At 45.1% G+C, this 18,388-nt stretch overlaps 1 protein-coding gene across 3 annotated transcripts in view; it reads right to left on the reverse strand.

Annotated features, from left to right (window-relative positions):
- Positions 1-353: 353 nt before the first annotated feature.
- LOC118789652 (synapse differentiation-inducing gene protein 1) overlaps positions 354-18,388 on the reverse strand; it is a 34,169-nt gene continuing 16,134 nt past the window's right edge. For all 3 annotated transcript variants that reach the window (XM_036546147.1, XM_036546146.1, XM_036546145.1), the window contains exon 4: positions 354-524. In XM_036546147.1, coding sequence (XP_036402040.1) covers positions 366-524 — 159 coding nt within the window. In that variant the 3' untranslated portion in view covers positions 354-365. The remainder of the gene's footprint in view (positions 525-18,388) is intronic.

Genomic DNA, 18,388 nt, shown 5'->3' on the forward strand with positions numbered 1-18,388 from the left:
TCGCGGTTTCCAGCGTCCCCTTTGTCTGGCTCCACAATGCCAGCTGCATTTGTTTTTGGACATCCAGCGGCAACCAGAAAAAGAGAGAAAAAAGCAAATAAGTAAACAAAAGTAGCTGACATCTGTCACTTCCAGAGGGAACTCTCCGGGGATGACCTCGCTAATTCGAGTCATTCTCGACTCTTCAGGCTCGTCAAGAGTTTTTGTACTTCCTCTCCCAAATCCCAGCGTCCAGTGTGTGGCTTTCCACGCAACCCGGCCTCCTGGCTGAAGCCCTGCTGACCCCTCCCGTCCGCCTCAAAGGCAAGCAGTCCAATACAAGGGGGCAGAGTTGGGGGGGGGGGGGGGGGGGGGGGGGTGGTGGACTACAAGTGGTTGTTCTTGGAGAGATACGCGATGAGGGCCACAGCCACGCCAACGTAGATGCCCGTCCCGATGGTGATGGACAGCACAGCCAGGAAGAGGGCGCGGCGCGAGCTGGAGCTGGCCAGGTGGAAGTCCCCTTTGGCCACCGCTTTGTTTGTCTGCAGCGAGGAGAGGGAGAGAGAGAGACAGAAAGAGAGAGAGAGAATGAGGGAGGAAGCCTCACGCTCAGTTTGCTCTCTGGTCTTGACCTGATGTGAGTCTATGAAAGCAAGGGGAGCTGTGGGACATGGAGAGGGGTGGGGGGAGGAGCCTAGTGAAGCGGAGCAGCCTCCACATAAATAATGAAGCTGGCATGACTCAGTTCTCAAAACAGGGCCTGGTAGCCTTTGATGTCCAGGGTACACTGCCAAGATTAAGGACACACATTCTGATTAATTCATTTACGTCTCGACGCCCCTCTGGTGTTGGATTTTTTCTTTTTCTTTTTCTTAGTTATTTATTTATTTTTTACTTTGCCAGCAGTCATCTCTCCATGTGTTTTTTTCCCCAGCTGCCATGTGATTTATTAAACAGGGGAAGGGGATCGGTTTGGAGCCGGATCGCTGGCGAGACGGCTTTCATCTTCGGCAAAACGGAGAGCGGGCAAGCTCTATAGAGTCAGTTCCCCAGTGATATTAATCATTGCAATTTGAATTTCCATATTTGTTTATCTATTTACCTTCTATAATTCAGATATCCTGGCCAAGTCAGCTAAGCAGGGGCAGGAAAACCAATTATGCAGTTGTCATCCACAGTTGTCTTTAATCAGGGGCTCTTTTTTTGTTCCCCTAAGGGGACAGTGGGCGAAAGAGTAGAGATGATGGGATCCTGTAATATATATATTGCTTATTTCTTTGGCTTCTGTTTCCGTACAGTACGTTCTGGGGTTCTTTGAAAGGACGGTTTGGCTGAAAAATGGTAAGAATTTCTCTCCTGCCACCGCTCCTGCTCCTGCACTTGCTGATGCTGCTGCCGCTGCCTATACAATTTATGACCTTGAAGTGCCTCTAGTCCTCTCACACCACTGTCTAATGCCCCACCGATCCAGCGCTGGCCAAGGAGAGAATGAACCGTTTTGTACTTAACAAGCTTTCCACTCGTGGCTTTCCTTTTTTCCTCAGTTTTATTGTACAGCTGAATCCTTTCACACAGCAAAGGGAACTTGCATGGGGTCACAAATGTCATGCAGGAAGAGTGTGTTTGTGTAAAACTGTTATAACCTGTACTAATTGCTAAATAATGTGTAGGCCCTGCAGTTTACTTTGACCGCTTTGCTAAGCCTGATGCCCGCATGCACACACGCGCACACGCCCACACACACACGTGCGCACATGCAAAATCGAGGGACTAACAGCAAAGCATTTTCAAGATGGGATCTTTGAGAATCCTAGTTCACTCTGCATTTAGCGTCCTTGCTAAATTTAAACTCATGCCCGTCGATATCCTCTCTTCTGCAGCCAGCTACTGTCAATGCCGATTCTTGTTGCCTTTCCACATGAGAGATCACCGTCCACTTTCCACAGACAAAACACTGCTGTCGAAACCCACTCAGAGTCGATGAATGAAGTACATGTGACCCTTCAGAAAGGTGGGAAAACCAACAAACAGGCAGTGGGGTTTTCTGACACCTTGATCCTCACGACTTGGAGGGTTGGGGGAGTCAAATTAATCCACTTTTCCTGCACCCAAACAAAGAGCGCCTAATTGAATTTATGTCATCACTTTCAACGTGCAGCTCAAAGCTGCAGCACACCTGTTTGTTTGCTTTATCTGGGCATAAATACATCACACATTTCTGTGTCTTCTGTGCTGACATTGCAATGAAAAATGTGCAGCACAAATATGCCGTAAAAGAATGTAATGCTGAAGAGAGGGATTGTTTCCATGTGTGCTTTGGTGGGGAAACCTAATGTTGAATATGAATTTGACACATCTATTTCCTATTCCCTGGCTGTGATTTGATCAGAGAATAGCAAGAGACCCTGCAACGGTGATTTCGCAACGGCACAAGACCTCCATCTCCCTCTGCAGGGAGGCAATGAGTGAATCTGTAGGACCCGCATGGGCTGTGCGCTCTCCCTGGTTCACATGCGGGCTGCATCCCTGTTCTGCAGCAGGAGGACGGGAGCGCAATGCAGAGACAGAGATAGAGGAGGGGGAGGGAGAGAGGGGGGGGAGAAGAGGGAGAGAGAGGGGAGAGAAAGAGGGAGTGGGAGAGGGAGGGGGGAAGAGAAAGGGAGAGAAAGAGGGAGAGAGAGCAGAGACAGAGGAGGGGGGAAAGACAGGGGGAAAAGAGGGAAGGGGGGAGAAGTGAGAGGGAGAGAGCTGCTGCAAGGAAGAAACCGTCAGCTGAAACATAATTGCCAGCGATGATGATTGGCCAGTTGATTGCCCTCTTTCTCTCCCCGTGGTTTGCTTTCTGTCTTTTGTTTTTTTTTTTTTGTTTTTTTTTGTACTGCAGAGTTTTTGTTTGACGCTGTTTTGACAAAACCACTTAGGAGAGCTGGTGAGCACAGCCGGTGACAGGAAACTGAAATATTCATGCTTGCACCTGACTGGAGTCACCGGGGAGGGCTGTGGGTATGTCAGCTCACTGGACAGTGTCACACCACCAAATAGAGAGACACTGTGGGTACAGGACGTCGAAAAAAAGCAAATAGGTTCAGGGAGTGAATGGGAGAATCTTATTGCTCAATGCAGATATGAAACACATATTTCAGATACGTTGGGGAGGTTTCACAGCCTCTGATTAGATCATTTTAGGATCACTGTGCTAATTTACGTTAATGAGCCCAGGGCAAAGCTAAAAGTGATTTGAGAGCTCCCTTTCCACTTTTGCTTTGCGTTGTTAAAACTCTGTTAAAGCACACAACCCCCCAAACGAAGTAGGTTGACTTCTGGAAACGTGCATTTAAGTCAGGAGCCAGGCAGACTGTGTCCTGTTCCAGGGATAATGCCATACAGACGTCCAGTAAACCAAGACAACATATGCTGGAGCGGCGAGCCGACCAAGGTCAGGAAGTCAGGTTAATTGCATACAAAGGACCGAGAGCAGAATTGTCACTCGGTGTTAGAGGTCTCGGTTTAATGGGGTAATTTCAGTGTGGACCACGTGCGTTAAACAGCCAGAGCTGCAGGAGAAGGACATTGCGGAATGTACAATAAGTGACCCTTTTCTGTCTCTGTGTTTTATTGCTGTTGCTGACGGTTATTTACAGGTTGGTGCTGTTCTGAGAGGGATGCATGAGTCGCCAGCCACCTATCCATCTGCCTATGTCTCTTCCCCTTTCACCTCCCTGTGCTGTAACCTACAGATGATGACAGCTATATGTATTACCGCTACTATATAACGATTACTACTGCTTCTTTTTCTTCCTCTTCTTCTCTTTTATATTTGAATGAACCACACACATGTGAAAGCTGCTTTCAATATTTGCCTTCTCAGTTTAGCTAAGTGGGTCTTTTCACAATGTTTTGTGATAGCGTTTGTTGTTTAAAAAAGCAAAACTTCACATTTTTTGTGAGGCTCCATTGTTTGAGATAAGATGAACTTTTCCCCCATGGCAAACTGTACAAATTCAAGTCAAATAGCTTTGAAAAAATGCTAACCGTCAGGACACAGCATCCTGGTCTTAGCTTTGCGTTGGTGAGTTGCTAACTGCTTTCTGTAATCTGCACGTTTTGGGCATACCTTGGCTGTCACCTACACTCATCACGCAAGTTTGAGTATATCCACTGTCATGGCCAGCTTCTGCTTCAAGCATTGACATGAGCTACAAAGGAAAACAAGCTCTCCAGAGCTGAGAATGCAATGGAAGCAGGGAAGACGGCTTATTTGCCAGGATTCATTACTTAGATCAGCTGAAAGGATGTCATGGAAAGCTGCTCTTCAAATGAAGGGCATCATCAGAGGGACACCGAGTGGCACAAACACAAACTGAGGTGGGCTGATAAGTATTCTCAACTGGACTTTTTGTAATAGTTTTGACTAAGGGATGAACAGTAAGCCATCCTCTGGTCTGGATCTCCTCCCAGTGAGGTGGGTCTCAAAACTGAGGTGTTCTCATGTTTTTAGTTTATGATCGTTCCAAGGGAAAAGATTTGAGCAAACGGAGAGAGGTAATTAGGTCACGTGCAGTAGCTAATGAAGATTTAGCGCTCAGATCTTGCACTCATGTGGTGAGAGAGTTAATGTGAGTGCCTTGGGAATCCTATCTTAACACCCTTATATAAACCTCTAGCCCAATACACAGACACACACAGGCACAAATGCAAACACACACTTAGTCAGAGTTGCCAGCTCTCACGCATTCAATGTGATATGTACACTTTGAAACTGTGAAAAGGCTTCAAAGTGTCAGAGTGAATGCATGAGAGCCGGAAACCAGCATGGCGGATTTTATAATGGACAACAGACAGTTGCAATGAGCAATGGGCAGAGAAAACAAAGACAAACAAGCAGACAGATAGATAGATGGACAGACATAGCCATCTTGTTTTCAATCAAGGGTTTCAAAAACGGTGGCTTCACTGTAATGCAATACTTTATTCTTCTAAAGCATAGTATGATTTCCCATATACAAACCTAAAGGAAAAAGCTGCCATTGTTCCCTTTGCCAAACATGTGTACATGCTTGGGAAGGGACTATGATGTGATAGAGTCTACTGACAAGCACTCTCCTGATTCCCTCTCAGTTGATTTTCCAAAAAGCCTCCTACTTTTCCAAATTAAAAACTGGTATCGCATTCTCAGAATGAGCTTACAGCTAATATTTTTTGGGGGGGTGGGGGGTTGAGGGTGCACAAAGGGCATAATCTTCTTAAGGGGGAATAAAGAAGATTACACAAAAAGCATAATTCTTGGTTTAGAAGCCAGGAATCATGTTCAGAAAAAAAGGAACCTGTTCTGACAATCCTTTCCCCATTTTTTTTTACCCCCCTCTGTTCAAACGGACTCTGTTTTACTTTGTTGAAATTACCGCAATGTGTTGAAGATGATTCTGGAGCGCACACAAGTTGTTTTGTCAATGCATTCCTAACAGGAATTCAAAGTCCATGCAGGCACATTAAGTTAAGCAGACATGGGCCCGTGGATTAACCACGGACGACCACAAGTTTCCAACAATGGAACGGGACCAGAGACAATAATCGCTCCGACATCGCATCAGGGAGCCATAGTCAGCCGAGCCAGACATTTATACGTGATTAATCTGGGCTTGATGGTATTATTTCATAAGAAGATCCTAACCCAAAAAAATCCTTTGCAGACATGTAGATCAATACCAGCTAAGCGTAGGGCTGCCAATTCATGCTACCCCACACCACCAGGCATATCTAATTGCTGAGTTTCTGTACTGCTGACAGATGCGGACTGTATGTAGGATTCCCCTCCCCCTCCATGATAACCAAACATGACGGCAAGAACTAATCTAACTACAGCATCCAATGCAGCATTTTGATGTGACACCCATTTTACCAGCCACAAGCCTGTGCTCAGTGTCGGTGTCTTCTCCCTATAATAATGAGACACACATTGACTTGGCTCTCCGTAATGAGAAACTGTAAAGCAACGTCAGGGCTTTGTCATTTATGAGGACACTGAGTTATGACATAGGTTCTAATAAATGAAAGTCCGCTTCAGACAAGAAGCATAACATGTGCACGCGTCCTGAAGTCTCTTGAATATTCTTACTCGTGTGTATGAACTATGGCGGAAGGCACATCCTTGCTTTATATATACATTGCTTTTCATGACATTGTTTTTGTGTTGACAGATTGTTTTAAATGTGAAATGTGTAAATTGTCTGACAATGCATATTTTTAAATGTGTTTTCCTCTGTTTTTTATTTGATATTATATCAACAGTAATTTCAGTATTCTGCCCCTCTACCACTGAGAAGAGCTCCATACTTTAAACTGACATTTCTCCAGAGATTTCAGGTGTTAAAACTGCAGTACACTATAAATCACCCACCCTTCACCAATAACCACACCTGATAAAGATGTCAGAAGAGCCGCAGTCCTCAACCCTGAAGGTGCAGCCCCTAAACCTGAAGGTGCAGCTCACCCTAAAGGGCTGCGATACAAGCCCTTGGGTGAGGCCTCCTGTACTGCCACACCTTCGTCGTGAGTGCTGACATCTCATGAGTATGCTGCCATGGTAACACACATTTACCCAGGTTTGAGGTGTTAGGTTTGGTTCTGGGAGGACATGACATTGTACAGCCAGGACTACTGTCCATTGGGGCTGAGTGTATTGGGGTGGGGGCTGGGTATTCCCATTGCTTCAGGGATACGCTGTATGGTCCCCTTCCTTACTGACTTCAAATTGTTTGGTTATTCACATGGACAGAAGAGAGCACGCACAAAAACTATGTCCTACGCTGACATCCTGACCTCTGGCGCAACAACCCTCTGCTTGTTTGACCCGCTGAGCCAGCCATGAAGAAACGCATTAACTGCACTGCTCGGCATCCAGAGCCTGCGCCGAAAGGTGTCAATGCAGCAGTCTCAACCCTCTGTGGAACAGGCATTGGGAGGCCGAAGGAGATCCTTTCAAAGGGGGTAGGGGGGTAAGAGTCCATTCTCAAACGCAATGAAATTAAAAACCACAGATGGGTTTCTGTATAAACTCTCCAAATTCAATTCAGAGAGGTCCTAATAGAGTCCAGTAGATGAAGCACACACCTACTGTCAAATTTCTATGCTTGGACATCTATAAATATAATGCTGTTTTCTCCTTTAATTTACAGACCAGGCCAGGGACTATCAAAGGAACTAAACATTAAAGCTAAAGGAACATTCCAATAAAATCATCCTTCTTTGGATACATTGTTTTCTCACTAATAAAATTGTATGTATACCTTTAAAATCCATTCTGACAGAGTACTACCCAAGTGAACTGCACCATCATTGTGTCAACGCCATCAGAGATGAGGGGTTCTTCAGTGGACTGCATTAGCAGGAGAACTTGCTTCTTGACTTTAACAGGCAATTAAATGCTGTATTTTTAAGGCATTCACTTCTAAAGCTTACACTTTCTGGGCATGTAAGGCAGTGGTCTCCACTCCTAGTCCTAGAGATTCACTGTTATGGGTGCCTTTGAACCAACAGCCGATTGACATCCGGAACACCAAATGACTCAATTTCCCATCCGATCAATGACTCCCACCAGGGCCTCACTGGATGCCACTGATGTAAGGCATGCCTACCGTTTTAAAAATAAAAAGAACCGCAAAATGTAAGTTTTCCTGCTCCGCCTAATTATATCCACAATTAAGATTCTCTCAGCAGGACTGGCAGAATTTCTTTTTCAACAGCCTCTGATGTGTGGTGCAAAATGCACCAGCTTGCTTTATCTTGACAACATTGCTCCTCCACTATCATTTTACCACATTGCTATAATAAATATCCATCTGTGATATCACGTTTCAAAAAGGAATTTTTAAATAAAAAGTCATTTCAGTTACAGCCCCCCTTCCGATCCCCATACAGTTAATGAGTGCACTTAGTATGCAAACATGATTAACAATCCAATTGTTTTGTGACGATGGGGAAGCAGTTCTTTGTAATTACTGCTTAAATTTAAGTCTGCCTAATTAATTACCACCAAAGCAAAAGTAATTAACAATAGGTTATGGCTGTACTTCAGCTACAGAAAAAAAACTGAGTGCAATTTTGGCTTGAAGAAGCAAATGTAGCTTCTAGGGGCACAAAATATCAAGCAGTGATTTGTTGAATCCACATTCAATTCTGCATGGATTGAAAGCTGCCTTGAGGCAGGGACCACGTTTTCAAAATAACTGGCCTCTGAAACATAAATGAGTATGAAATAACAATGAAGTAGGACACTGGTGATATATTCAGGAAACATGAAAAGGACAATAAATATATATATAAATGAACAAATGAAAAGACTTGTGCTCTGTGGAGCTGGTCCAGCACCCAGGGAAGGTGTTTGTTGACAGCTTAGCTGAGGCCCACGCTGAACATTCTTGCCAGTCTTGTGAGGGCTATGATTAAGCTTCTCTCTGGGCTGGAGAGTTTTTGAATACTTAGTGATGCATTATTATTTATTAATAATAAACATCAACATCCTGAGTTACTGTCATCTGCAGTGTTGATGGTGACATCACAATAGTGGTGCAGATGGGGCTGCTCTCCATTTTGACTGACAGGGCCAGTCTCCATATTTACATATATGCAGTTACAGGAACAGCACCCTCTCACCCATAATGTGTCATCAAACCCTACATTCCTGCCAGACTACTTCACTCCTCTACCTCAAGCTGCCTAGTTGTTCCCTCCTGGATGTGTTACTCTTCTCGATCACATCTCTTCTCTCCTCTGGCCCCTGAGTGGTGGAATGAGCTCCCCACAACAGTCACAACAGGGAATGACTGTCCATCTTCTGGCACAGACTGAAAAACCACCTACTCAGACTACATGTTGGCTCTCCAAACTCTGACACCTCCCCCTCCTAAAATCTGTGACCAAAGCTTATACTAAAACTTTTAACATACAAGTAAGCTGTAAGCATTAGAGGCAAAGTGCAGGTGACAGTATAAGTCTTTCGCTGTGGCATACAGCTTGGTGGTAAAAACTTTGTAGCAATTGAAGCTTGTGGCAGTAGAAGCAGCTGAAAATAGTCGTATATGTTTGTACACTATGTTTCCCACAACAGCATTATATTACAACAATGGCAACAATCATTCAGTATCTAAACAGCTACATGCGTAACCCAATAATTGCACTTTTGGTGAGTCTCTCTGGATTAGAGCATCTACCAAAGGAATAACTATAAATGTAAATATTTAATCTGAAATGTAGTTCAAGTGAAATTGCTCATAGATTACAGTTACCCTCAGGGAAACTGGTAAAAAGTAGGAGGTGCCCTTTAACCACTACATTAAACTGCCTACAGACTAAGCTGCTAAACTAATCTCTGCAATATTACTCAACTGTCTCTCACTGCTTTTAAGTATCCAGTGTTGACTGGTGAGAGACAAATCGTGGATGCAGAGAAGTCACATTTACTTAATAACCATCTTGAGCTTGTTTATGATCATTTTGCATAATTAACTAGCATGCCAATTTAAACGATGATCGCCCATCAGCAGGTGAATTGCTCTTGCTTGATTACATCGGCGATACCCATTACCTTTCTGCACTTCCCATGAAATCATCTTATTCCAAAAAAAAAAACCAAAAACACAAAAGTAGGCATCATTAGTTAAGTAAAAACAAATTAGCTGTTACTGGGTATCCATACTTAAAAGGGCATTCATATCAATTATATAAAAACAAAACAGTCAAAAATAGTTTTCAGGGTAATTATCAGTTTAAAGGTAATGGGCATCCATTTGATACTTTCACTACTGTTTTGCTCACAGGCCACCACTGAAAACAGTCATCTGTAATAATAGCTTTGTTTAATGGAGTTTCCCCATCTGTGCCCCTGCACACTGCTAATGAGTGCACTTAGTATGCAAACATACTAGATCAACATTCCAATAGTTTTATACGAAGCCTTGGAAACAGTTCTTTGTAATTACCACTTTAATTTAAGTATGCCTAATTAATTACCATCAAAGCACAATGGGCTAAGGCCATTCTTTAGCTACAGAAAGAAAGCCGTGTAATTTCATGTTTCAGAGAAGGTATGGGGAAAAGGAACTCATTTTCAAGGAATATACAACATCAAACGATGATTAATTGTACCCTTGACAAACCGATCTCTGAAAACCGACGTCTGAAAACCGATCGTGATGCATGCAGCAGTTTTCTAAAAAAAAAACAACCACTGCTCTATATTCCCTATACTACTCACTTCTGAAACATAAATAATCATGGCGCTACAGTGAAGTAGGTCACTGTCGATATCTGCAAGAAGATAAGGAGGAAAAAAAGAGAGAGAGAGAGAGAGAAAGGAGAAAGAGCGCAGAGCGCACCAGTGGTGAGCCAGCGAGGGAGCCTTGCGCTCGGTGGAAGTCGTCCATCGCCTCGGGGGAAGGCGTTTGTTGACAGCTTACTCTGTGGCTCACGACCGCGCTCCCCGTAGCCAAAATATTGTGTAAAGAGCTTACAGTGCGTGTTGGAGTGCGCTGTAAAAGCAGCGAGTCAGATTATGCACACGGGCTTAGCGCAAACAGATTGCCGCGCGCCCAGTTTCGCCGGACGTCGTAGGAGCAGCCTCTCCAGGGGCCTTTTTTCCCGGCTGCTTTGCGATAACATAGAATGCAAATAAAAAACCTCCCCAGTAACATACATAGAGGAGGAGACGTGGGGGTGAGCAGTTGGAGGGCAGCAGGGGTTTGGTTTACAGCTGCCCTTTTGCAGCCAACCCCTCCAGATACACACACACACCTCCCTGTGTCTTGATTCCTGAAGTGTCTGTCTTTGTTTTGAGTCACAGATCATTGATCCCTCTCCCCATGAGGTGAGGAGCGGAGGTGTTCCAGCTTACAGCGGATCCTGAGGCAGAAGCCTGCTCTTTTATCTGTCCCCCCAGCCCCCCCCAATCCCTTGGCATTTGTAACGATTTCCACGGCCGGCAAATAAATGGGATCCTTCTCAAGAACATTCCCAGCATTCCTAACTGCCTCCCTGTCAATGGCCAGCACGGCTCATTCTTGGGCATTTTCATAAATTTCTTTTCAGAAATGTTAAAATCTGAAGATCTGGCAAAGCCATTGTGTGGCAGGTATCACAGGTACAAGTGCTATGACTTACACATCAGTCAAGTTTTCAGTCGGTGCACATCTTTGAGAAGAGATCTCATGGTTTGTTTGTTTTCACGGGTCATGTTGTCTACTTTCAGTTGGCATATGTAGGGTATTTCTCTGGGAAATAAAATATCCCTAGTTCACCTCCATACTTTCATTCTGCCTCTTTATCAGTAAGAACTTGAAAGAATGTTTGGAAGTTTCCCAGGGGTCACTTCAATAAATATTAGCCAATGAAACCCATGTTTTGTGAGATGTGCCAAGCACACGTGAAGTAGATGGCCTTTAACAAGGCGGAATTATAAATATGTGGTACAACGTGTCCAATCAAACGCTTGCCCAGGGATTGCATTATTCATGTACCGGAATCCTATGCGCCCTAAGATATCAGTGTCCAGTAGTGATCTGCACATTCTTCCAATTACAATAACAAAACATCACAGGCCGAAGGACTCTTTGAAAACATCCAGTAACGGTGGAAACACAAGCTGTTGGCTCCCCCCGGGTGAGAATAAAATTAACATGCAAGCTCACTGTTCAAGCTTATTGCCCATCCAGTAATTAGTGTATGTGAGCACACTACATCAGTGCGTGTGCACGGAAGCTAGCTGGACGTCACCTCAATAGGGGGAGCTTGGCAGAAAATGTCACGTTATTCCTGGGTCAGATACCGGGGGTGCCCCGTTGGAGCTTGCAAGTGCATAGAATCTGTAGCATGTTTCACGAATGAGGCATAAATGCAGGAGAGCTCAAATACGTCCCTTGGCAAATGTGAGCAAATTGAAAAGCAGTGCTTAATTGTAGCGGCACGCTCTCACTCTCCCCAGACACCCCCCCACCCGAGTTGGGGGTACCGCGCTGTCAAGCAAGGTGCTTTACCCGAATTGCACCTGTTAAAACACGGCGGCGTGAATGGATTTTAGAACGCGCATATGAAAGTACGAGCGCAGCATGTTGCCCTGGATACAGGAGACTGCAGGGCACCAACATAAAATGAAAACAGAAGGTCTGGCTTTTATCACAAAAAAAGGAAAAAAAAAAGCTTTTTATATTCAAGGCAGAGCCCCAGCTGCGGGCGGGATGTCTGGCTAGGTGTTCTGCATCCTGCCGTAGTTTGAAATAAAAATGAGGGAAGTGGTCCTGGCTGATGAGGCCAGGGTGGTGTAGTCTTTTCTGAACAGCTTTAGCTGCATTTTTGGGAAGCGGGGGTCGGTCAGGCTGTGGTACAGAGCAGGTCCTGAAACAGGGCTTGGGCGCCAATATCCAGGGAGAGGCAGAGAGGGTGCTGGGTAGAATTCTTAAATCTGAACACTACAGCTGGGGAAGACCTGCCCTGGACCTCTGCCATGAACATGAGGCACCTCCAAATCTCCAGGCAAGGAGGGATCAATCATCTACACAGTTCATCGCATGTATTAAGGTGGAGTTGCAGCATTACAAACGTGACAACCCTCTTCATTTTCTGATGTAAACAGCCTTAAACAGACAAACGGTCTAATTGTTTTAACTCTTGCCTCATAACAGCCTTAAGAAGTCTCTGAAGACATTATTAACAACTTGCAACTTGTCTGTGTTTATTTCAGGTATCCTTCCTTACGACCTTTTCTCCACTGTTTGTCTGATAAGGAATACATGGCTACATCCAGTATTGCATCCAATGCAATGTACTTACACATTGTTATTGCTGTAATTTTTGGGGTGTAGGTGAGGTTGTTTTGGAGAGATTAGATATTTCAAGTGGTCACAACATGAAAGAAATCTTGATCCAACTGATTCACTGAAAGCAAACTTTATGAAAAATTTGTTCTTATTAACTTTGTAGTTCTCAGATAATGATTGGTAGAAACAAAGTTCTTTCAAGATGTCCCTGTTTATAGGATAGGATGCTTGAGATTTGGCTCAACTTGAAAAGCAATTCCGTTTTAAATCATACCCTGTGACAAGTGAAACATGTTGGGATGTATGGCTCTCAGTGGCTTAGATTGCTTTCCATGGAAATTGATTTTCATAGCAAACAGCTGCTGCTGTAATGTGAGGTAAAAACAACAGGGGCTGAGCTGGAGCAGCTGTTTGGAGCAGCACTGGAGAAGGTGTCTCCCCTCCAACCTGCAGCTGGAGCAGGGGCCTTTCCTCCAACCTGCAGCTGGAGCAGGAGGTGTCTCCCCTCCAACCTGTAGCTGGAGCAGGGGCCTCTCCTCCAACCTGCAGTGGGAGCAGGGGCCTCTCCTCCAACCTGCAGTGGGAGCAGGAGGTGTCTCTCCTCCAATCTGCAGCTGGAGCAGGGGCCTTTCCTCCAACCTGCAGCTGGAGCAGGAGGTGTCTCCCCTCCAACTTGCAGCTGGAGCAGGGGCCTTTCCTCCAACCTGCAGCTGGAGCAGGAGGTGTCTCCCCTCCAACCTGTAGCTGGAGCAGGGGCCTCTCCTCCAACCTGCAGTGGGAGCAGGGGCCTCTCCTCCAACCTGCAGTGGGAGCAGGAGGTGTCTCTCCTCCAATCTGCAGCTGGAGCAGGGGCCTCTCCTCCAACCTGCAGTGGGAGTGGGGGGGGGTGCTCCTCCAACCTGGAACTGGAGTAGAGGGCTCTGCTGTGCTCTGAAGGCCTCTTCAGCTGGCCATCATAAACAAAGCAGGGCATTTTTGCAGCTGTTTTTTAATCAGTGGGTGCACTTAAATTTAGTTCATATGAACTTAATATTCATTTTCAATGTACTGCATACTACAGAACAATTAGTATACATAGTACACTGATGGCTCATAAACCAGAGAATGATGAACAGTCCTTTCAGTTTGGGGTTCTCCTGAATCTCCCCAAAGGCAAAGTCTGACCGGGCCAAGATGACTCCAGCTGGCTGCTGAATTCACAAAACACTTTATCCACTACAATCGTTTCAGCTGGAAAGAAGATAAAAAAAACCTTGTGGGCTCAGACCAAATGCATAATGCATAACTATTCAAACTCTTCGGCTCTCTGAGATACACCCCGGGGACTTGGTCGACATGAGGCATTTACAGACAGCTCCCAAATAGTGGAAGTGACCCTATTAGTTTGAATCCCTCCATCAAACAGAGGGAAACCTCTACAAATGGCAAATCCCTCTATCCCTGGCTACCCTCTCCCAAAGCAGCAATTTTGTGAACACCAAATGCCTTTTTCCTCAGGGCAACTGGGACCAGCAACAAGACAAACCCGAAAACATCGGGGGCACCCATCGTCTGGTTCGAAATGACCGTGACTCGTGCTGAAAGCTGTGATTTGCTCCTGAACATGTAAGCAGAGTGTGACAGCATGGTACATCAGCAGATTCACCCGCAATTTAACCATGAAACGCAGATTTATAATGTGTAAAGCAATTTTTACACTCTGTTGCCTCCATTTAAAGCATATTGATTGCTGCACACAGCCTCAAAGGGGGAAATTAATTGGAGTCCTGCGTGGAACAAAATAAAGGTAAAGGAACCAATTAAAATCCGCATGACCTTTAACGTTACTATTAATATGCAGAGACCAAGCTGAAGGCTTTAAACGCATCTCTTATGGAACGGGCCAGCCTTCAGTAGGCTTATTAGCTACTGAAGTGGCATACAGTTACAGTAGCTGTTTGTTTGTGTGTGTGTGTTTATGTGCGTGTGTGTGTATCCGTATGTTTGTCTGACCAAATACCTATTAAAATTAATTGATTTGGGTTAATATGATCCCTAATAATGACTATATGGGACTATAACATTTCTATAATGTCTGTCATTTGTGAAAGTGTCCATTCATTGCAAGAACAGCTATATGTAAAGGCATGACACTACAGAAGGACCACTGGTTAAAACACCCCAGTAAGGCTTGGTCTTACTGTGACAGTGATTTTCTCCATAAATACATATGAAGCGTCTTCCAAGATGCTTAGAAACTTAACTTGTTACTGTGGTACTTGCCCTGAGCCAGACCACTTCAGTGTTTGATAACTTTCCAAATACGCAACAGGGACATCAACACCCGTCTCAGATGTCAATAATGTCATTAGTCTGACAAACAGTGTTTACCCTGCATTTGTCAATAGAATTATGAATGGAGCATTTTAGCCAGTAAATAAAGAATATCTTTGGGAGGGTCAACAGTTCATCGATACTGTGGATTACAGGGGCGGCATGACATCTGTTGGGCGGCCAGTTGATTACACATAACTGTGGGTTTTATTAACACGTTGAGTCTCTAATCAGTCTGAGGGAATGAGCTTTTTGTGACAGGAAAGTAATCTGGTGCTGGCTCTTCATTGGATTCATCGCTGCAGCAACAAGGACAAAAGTTCAGCGCGCTGCTGAAGGTTGAGGGAACATTCGCAGAAAACGCTCAGCCAATGCTGCGAAGCGTTCACAACGGAACACTCCATGAACAATCAGCATGATTAACATCTCCAACTTCAAACACTGCAACATTTGCCTTTTACCGGGAAGGGGTTTTGGACTGGAAGTAATCTTCACTTTGCAAATAACTGTAATTAGAATTTTAATTTAAAAAGATAAAAGCACATATTCATTATACGTAGGATTAGAAAAATAAATCTTGATTCACTGCACGGGGGCCTCTGTTTTAAGGGCTGTCCTTGTTTGTGACTTTTGTGACAAAGGCAGGCAATGCTGCCGCTTTCACAAATAAGCAGTCAGGGTGTTTCTTAGCTCAGCGTTGTTGTCAAATGAAATTCCAGCCACTGCACTGCGTTTCATATATTAACCATGCTGACCTTTTTTTAGAATTCATCATGCATTGGTATCACAAGCAAAGGTGTAATTTCACCAGCCCGAATCCCTCCGCCGAAACAGAAATATTACTTTCGCCATTTTTCAATTTCCTGTTTTATTTATTCACTGGCGGGGGGAGGGGGGGGGGGGGGGGTGGGAGAGATGGTCATTTTGCAGTCTGCTTCATTTCAAAGGTTTGCCCTCTCTGCTTCGTGAACCGCCGCCTCCTTTTCAAAGCGAAACTGCACCAGCGGTGAGAGTCAGGCGAGGGGGGGAAATATGAAACGAGGCGCGTCGCCTGCACTTGAAGCCTTCGCTGCCGCGTGCGAGGAGACGGTTCAGGGAGCACGACAGCCTTCGTGTGTTGCTCTGGACTCCTGAAGAGACCTTTCATGTCTGCTCCCTGGAGCTCTAACGCTGAGGCGCACAAAGGCAATTTGAAACACCTCCTCCAAACGACAATGGCGGCCGTTGTTCCTTTTTCCTTTTTTTGTGTTATTTCTGTCAGCGATGCTCTCTGCGGCTGCGAGCCTTTGTAGTGGGATCTGGGAAGCGATTTCGGCGTGGGCTGTGCTGCCCTTGCCAACCGGCTGTGTTTTAAATGGAGAATAAGTGCGATGTAGGTGTGGAGTCGTGATGTGCAGCGGGACTGCAGGCAGTGTGGGATGGAGGCCCCCGCAGGAGATCCGCCGCACGCCACCAGGGCCGCCCAGAGAACCGCACCAAACCAACCCCGCTGCGCTTCTCCTTATTCATCACCCACACCTCAGCCCCAGGCTCCAATCTCACGCCTCTCCTCAGGGTTTTGGAGCTGTGAGACAATATGAAACCATGGTTTTGTGTACCCTCTTTGAAAACCGCGCCCCGCCCTCCCAAGAAGCAGGGGATGAGCTGGGATGCCGGAGCCTTGGCTGGATCAGACCGCCTGAGTCTGGCTGAGTTCTTGTTGTTTACAACTCCATTTAAATGCTCGCATTCTACATTCAAGAAAAGGAGCACAGTGAGATGAGCCGATCAGCAAAGCCTTGGATAGATAAGTAAAATGATGCTACCATTCACCAGCATACCTTTTTATCCTCGTTTGCTGCAGCATTTTGCAGCTTGTGCTGTGGACTTTGCTTCCGATGCTGGTGACCTCTGAACTCTACACAGTTTGCTGGAGTGTATTAGAGAGAGCACTGCGCTGTTTCCCGCTGAATCGAGTCAGGATGTCACTGTTTAGTCAGTTATTGCAAGCCGTTGCCGCCACAGTGCTACAGAAGACTCCTATCCCCCCAGGGCATAAAAACATAGACGTCCTCTCAGTTTTGTCCGAGTAACAAAATAACTCCTATCTTGGGCCACAATTATTGGGCTGGCCAATTCTCCAGCGTCCCAAAGCATATTGCCACCACTGCCGTATTTGATTTGCCAAGAGCTGTGCTAAGCTGCCCTGAGGTTCTGGACAACCCATGGGGGCATATATGTGTGCCCCTATGCATGTGGTTGTGTATGTTCATGTGTGTGTATGTGTGTGTGTGTGTGTGTGTGTGCGCATGCATTTAATCATTTTCTGCTTGTGTCCTCGTTTGCAAGCATGAGCCACCCTCGAGGCTCCTGGGTCATTCAAGACATGCCTGCACTGCAGAAAAAAGCCCGTATTAATTTCAGTTAGCGCACTTTATTTATTCATTTTTTGCTTCAGAAATGCAAAGGCAAGCGCTTGGCAGGAACGTTATGTGCACAGTTTTTCTCAAGATAGGTTAATGAGTGCAAGGGTACATTCAGGATGACCGAGGCCATAGCTGCTGATCTGGAGCGAGGGTCAGAGCCGATTTTCGGTTCAGTTCTTTCATTGCCTCATGAAATTGAGCAGAAATTTGTCCATCCGGCATATACCAAAGTTTCCATGTTAAACCATTCAGTCAAGGATGTATTTTTTTTCTTCCCACTAGCAGTATAGCTGAACACAGATTTGCAGATATGTGAAACTGTAGTTAAAGTACAGTTAAGGGTATTATATAAATGCTTTGCTCTTGAAGGGATGAATCCCCTCCCCCAATAAAAAAAAAAACTCCATCACTAGTGAGGACAAAAGTGGAAAAAACTCCTGCTCGTTCCCCTAATAAATGTCTATCACAGACCGAAGTTTAAGAGGAAACCTGCTCGAGCTGTTTGGGTGGCTACCATAATTAAACTTGCTTGATTGCTCTCCTTCAGGGTCTAAATAGCAAATCTTCGCCTCAGAAAAAAAGCCCCAAAACACTCTACCTGCTGGCTGGATTATGTGGTTGTCACCAGTAATTCAAATGTCTTTTTATGCCTGCTTTGACACCAGATTTTACTTCATCCTCAAAGAAGGTCAAGGAGAGAGAAATTTTTGCAGAGAAAAATGATGTATTGAAGCAAAATCGACAGTAGTTGTGCTGGAGCAGAAAAATCCTCACATACAGTTAAACTCTGGAAGGCTGAGGGTTCAAATGGGGTCTCTACATTTTTTACGGTCTTTCATAGACAGATATCCCTGGTGTTCAATTCAAATTATCAGTAGATTT

Source organism: Megalops cyprinoides, chromosome 15, assembly GCF_013368585.1.
Source record: "Megalops cyprinoides isolate fMegCyp1 chromosome 15, fMegCyp1.pri, whole genome shotgun sequence".
In the NCBI taxonomy this organism is placed as follows: Eukaryota; Metazoa; Chordata; class Actinopteri; order Elopiformes; family Megalopidae; genus Megalops; species Megalops cyprinoides.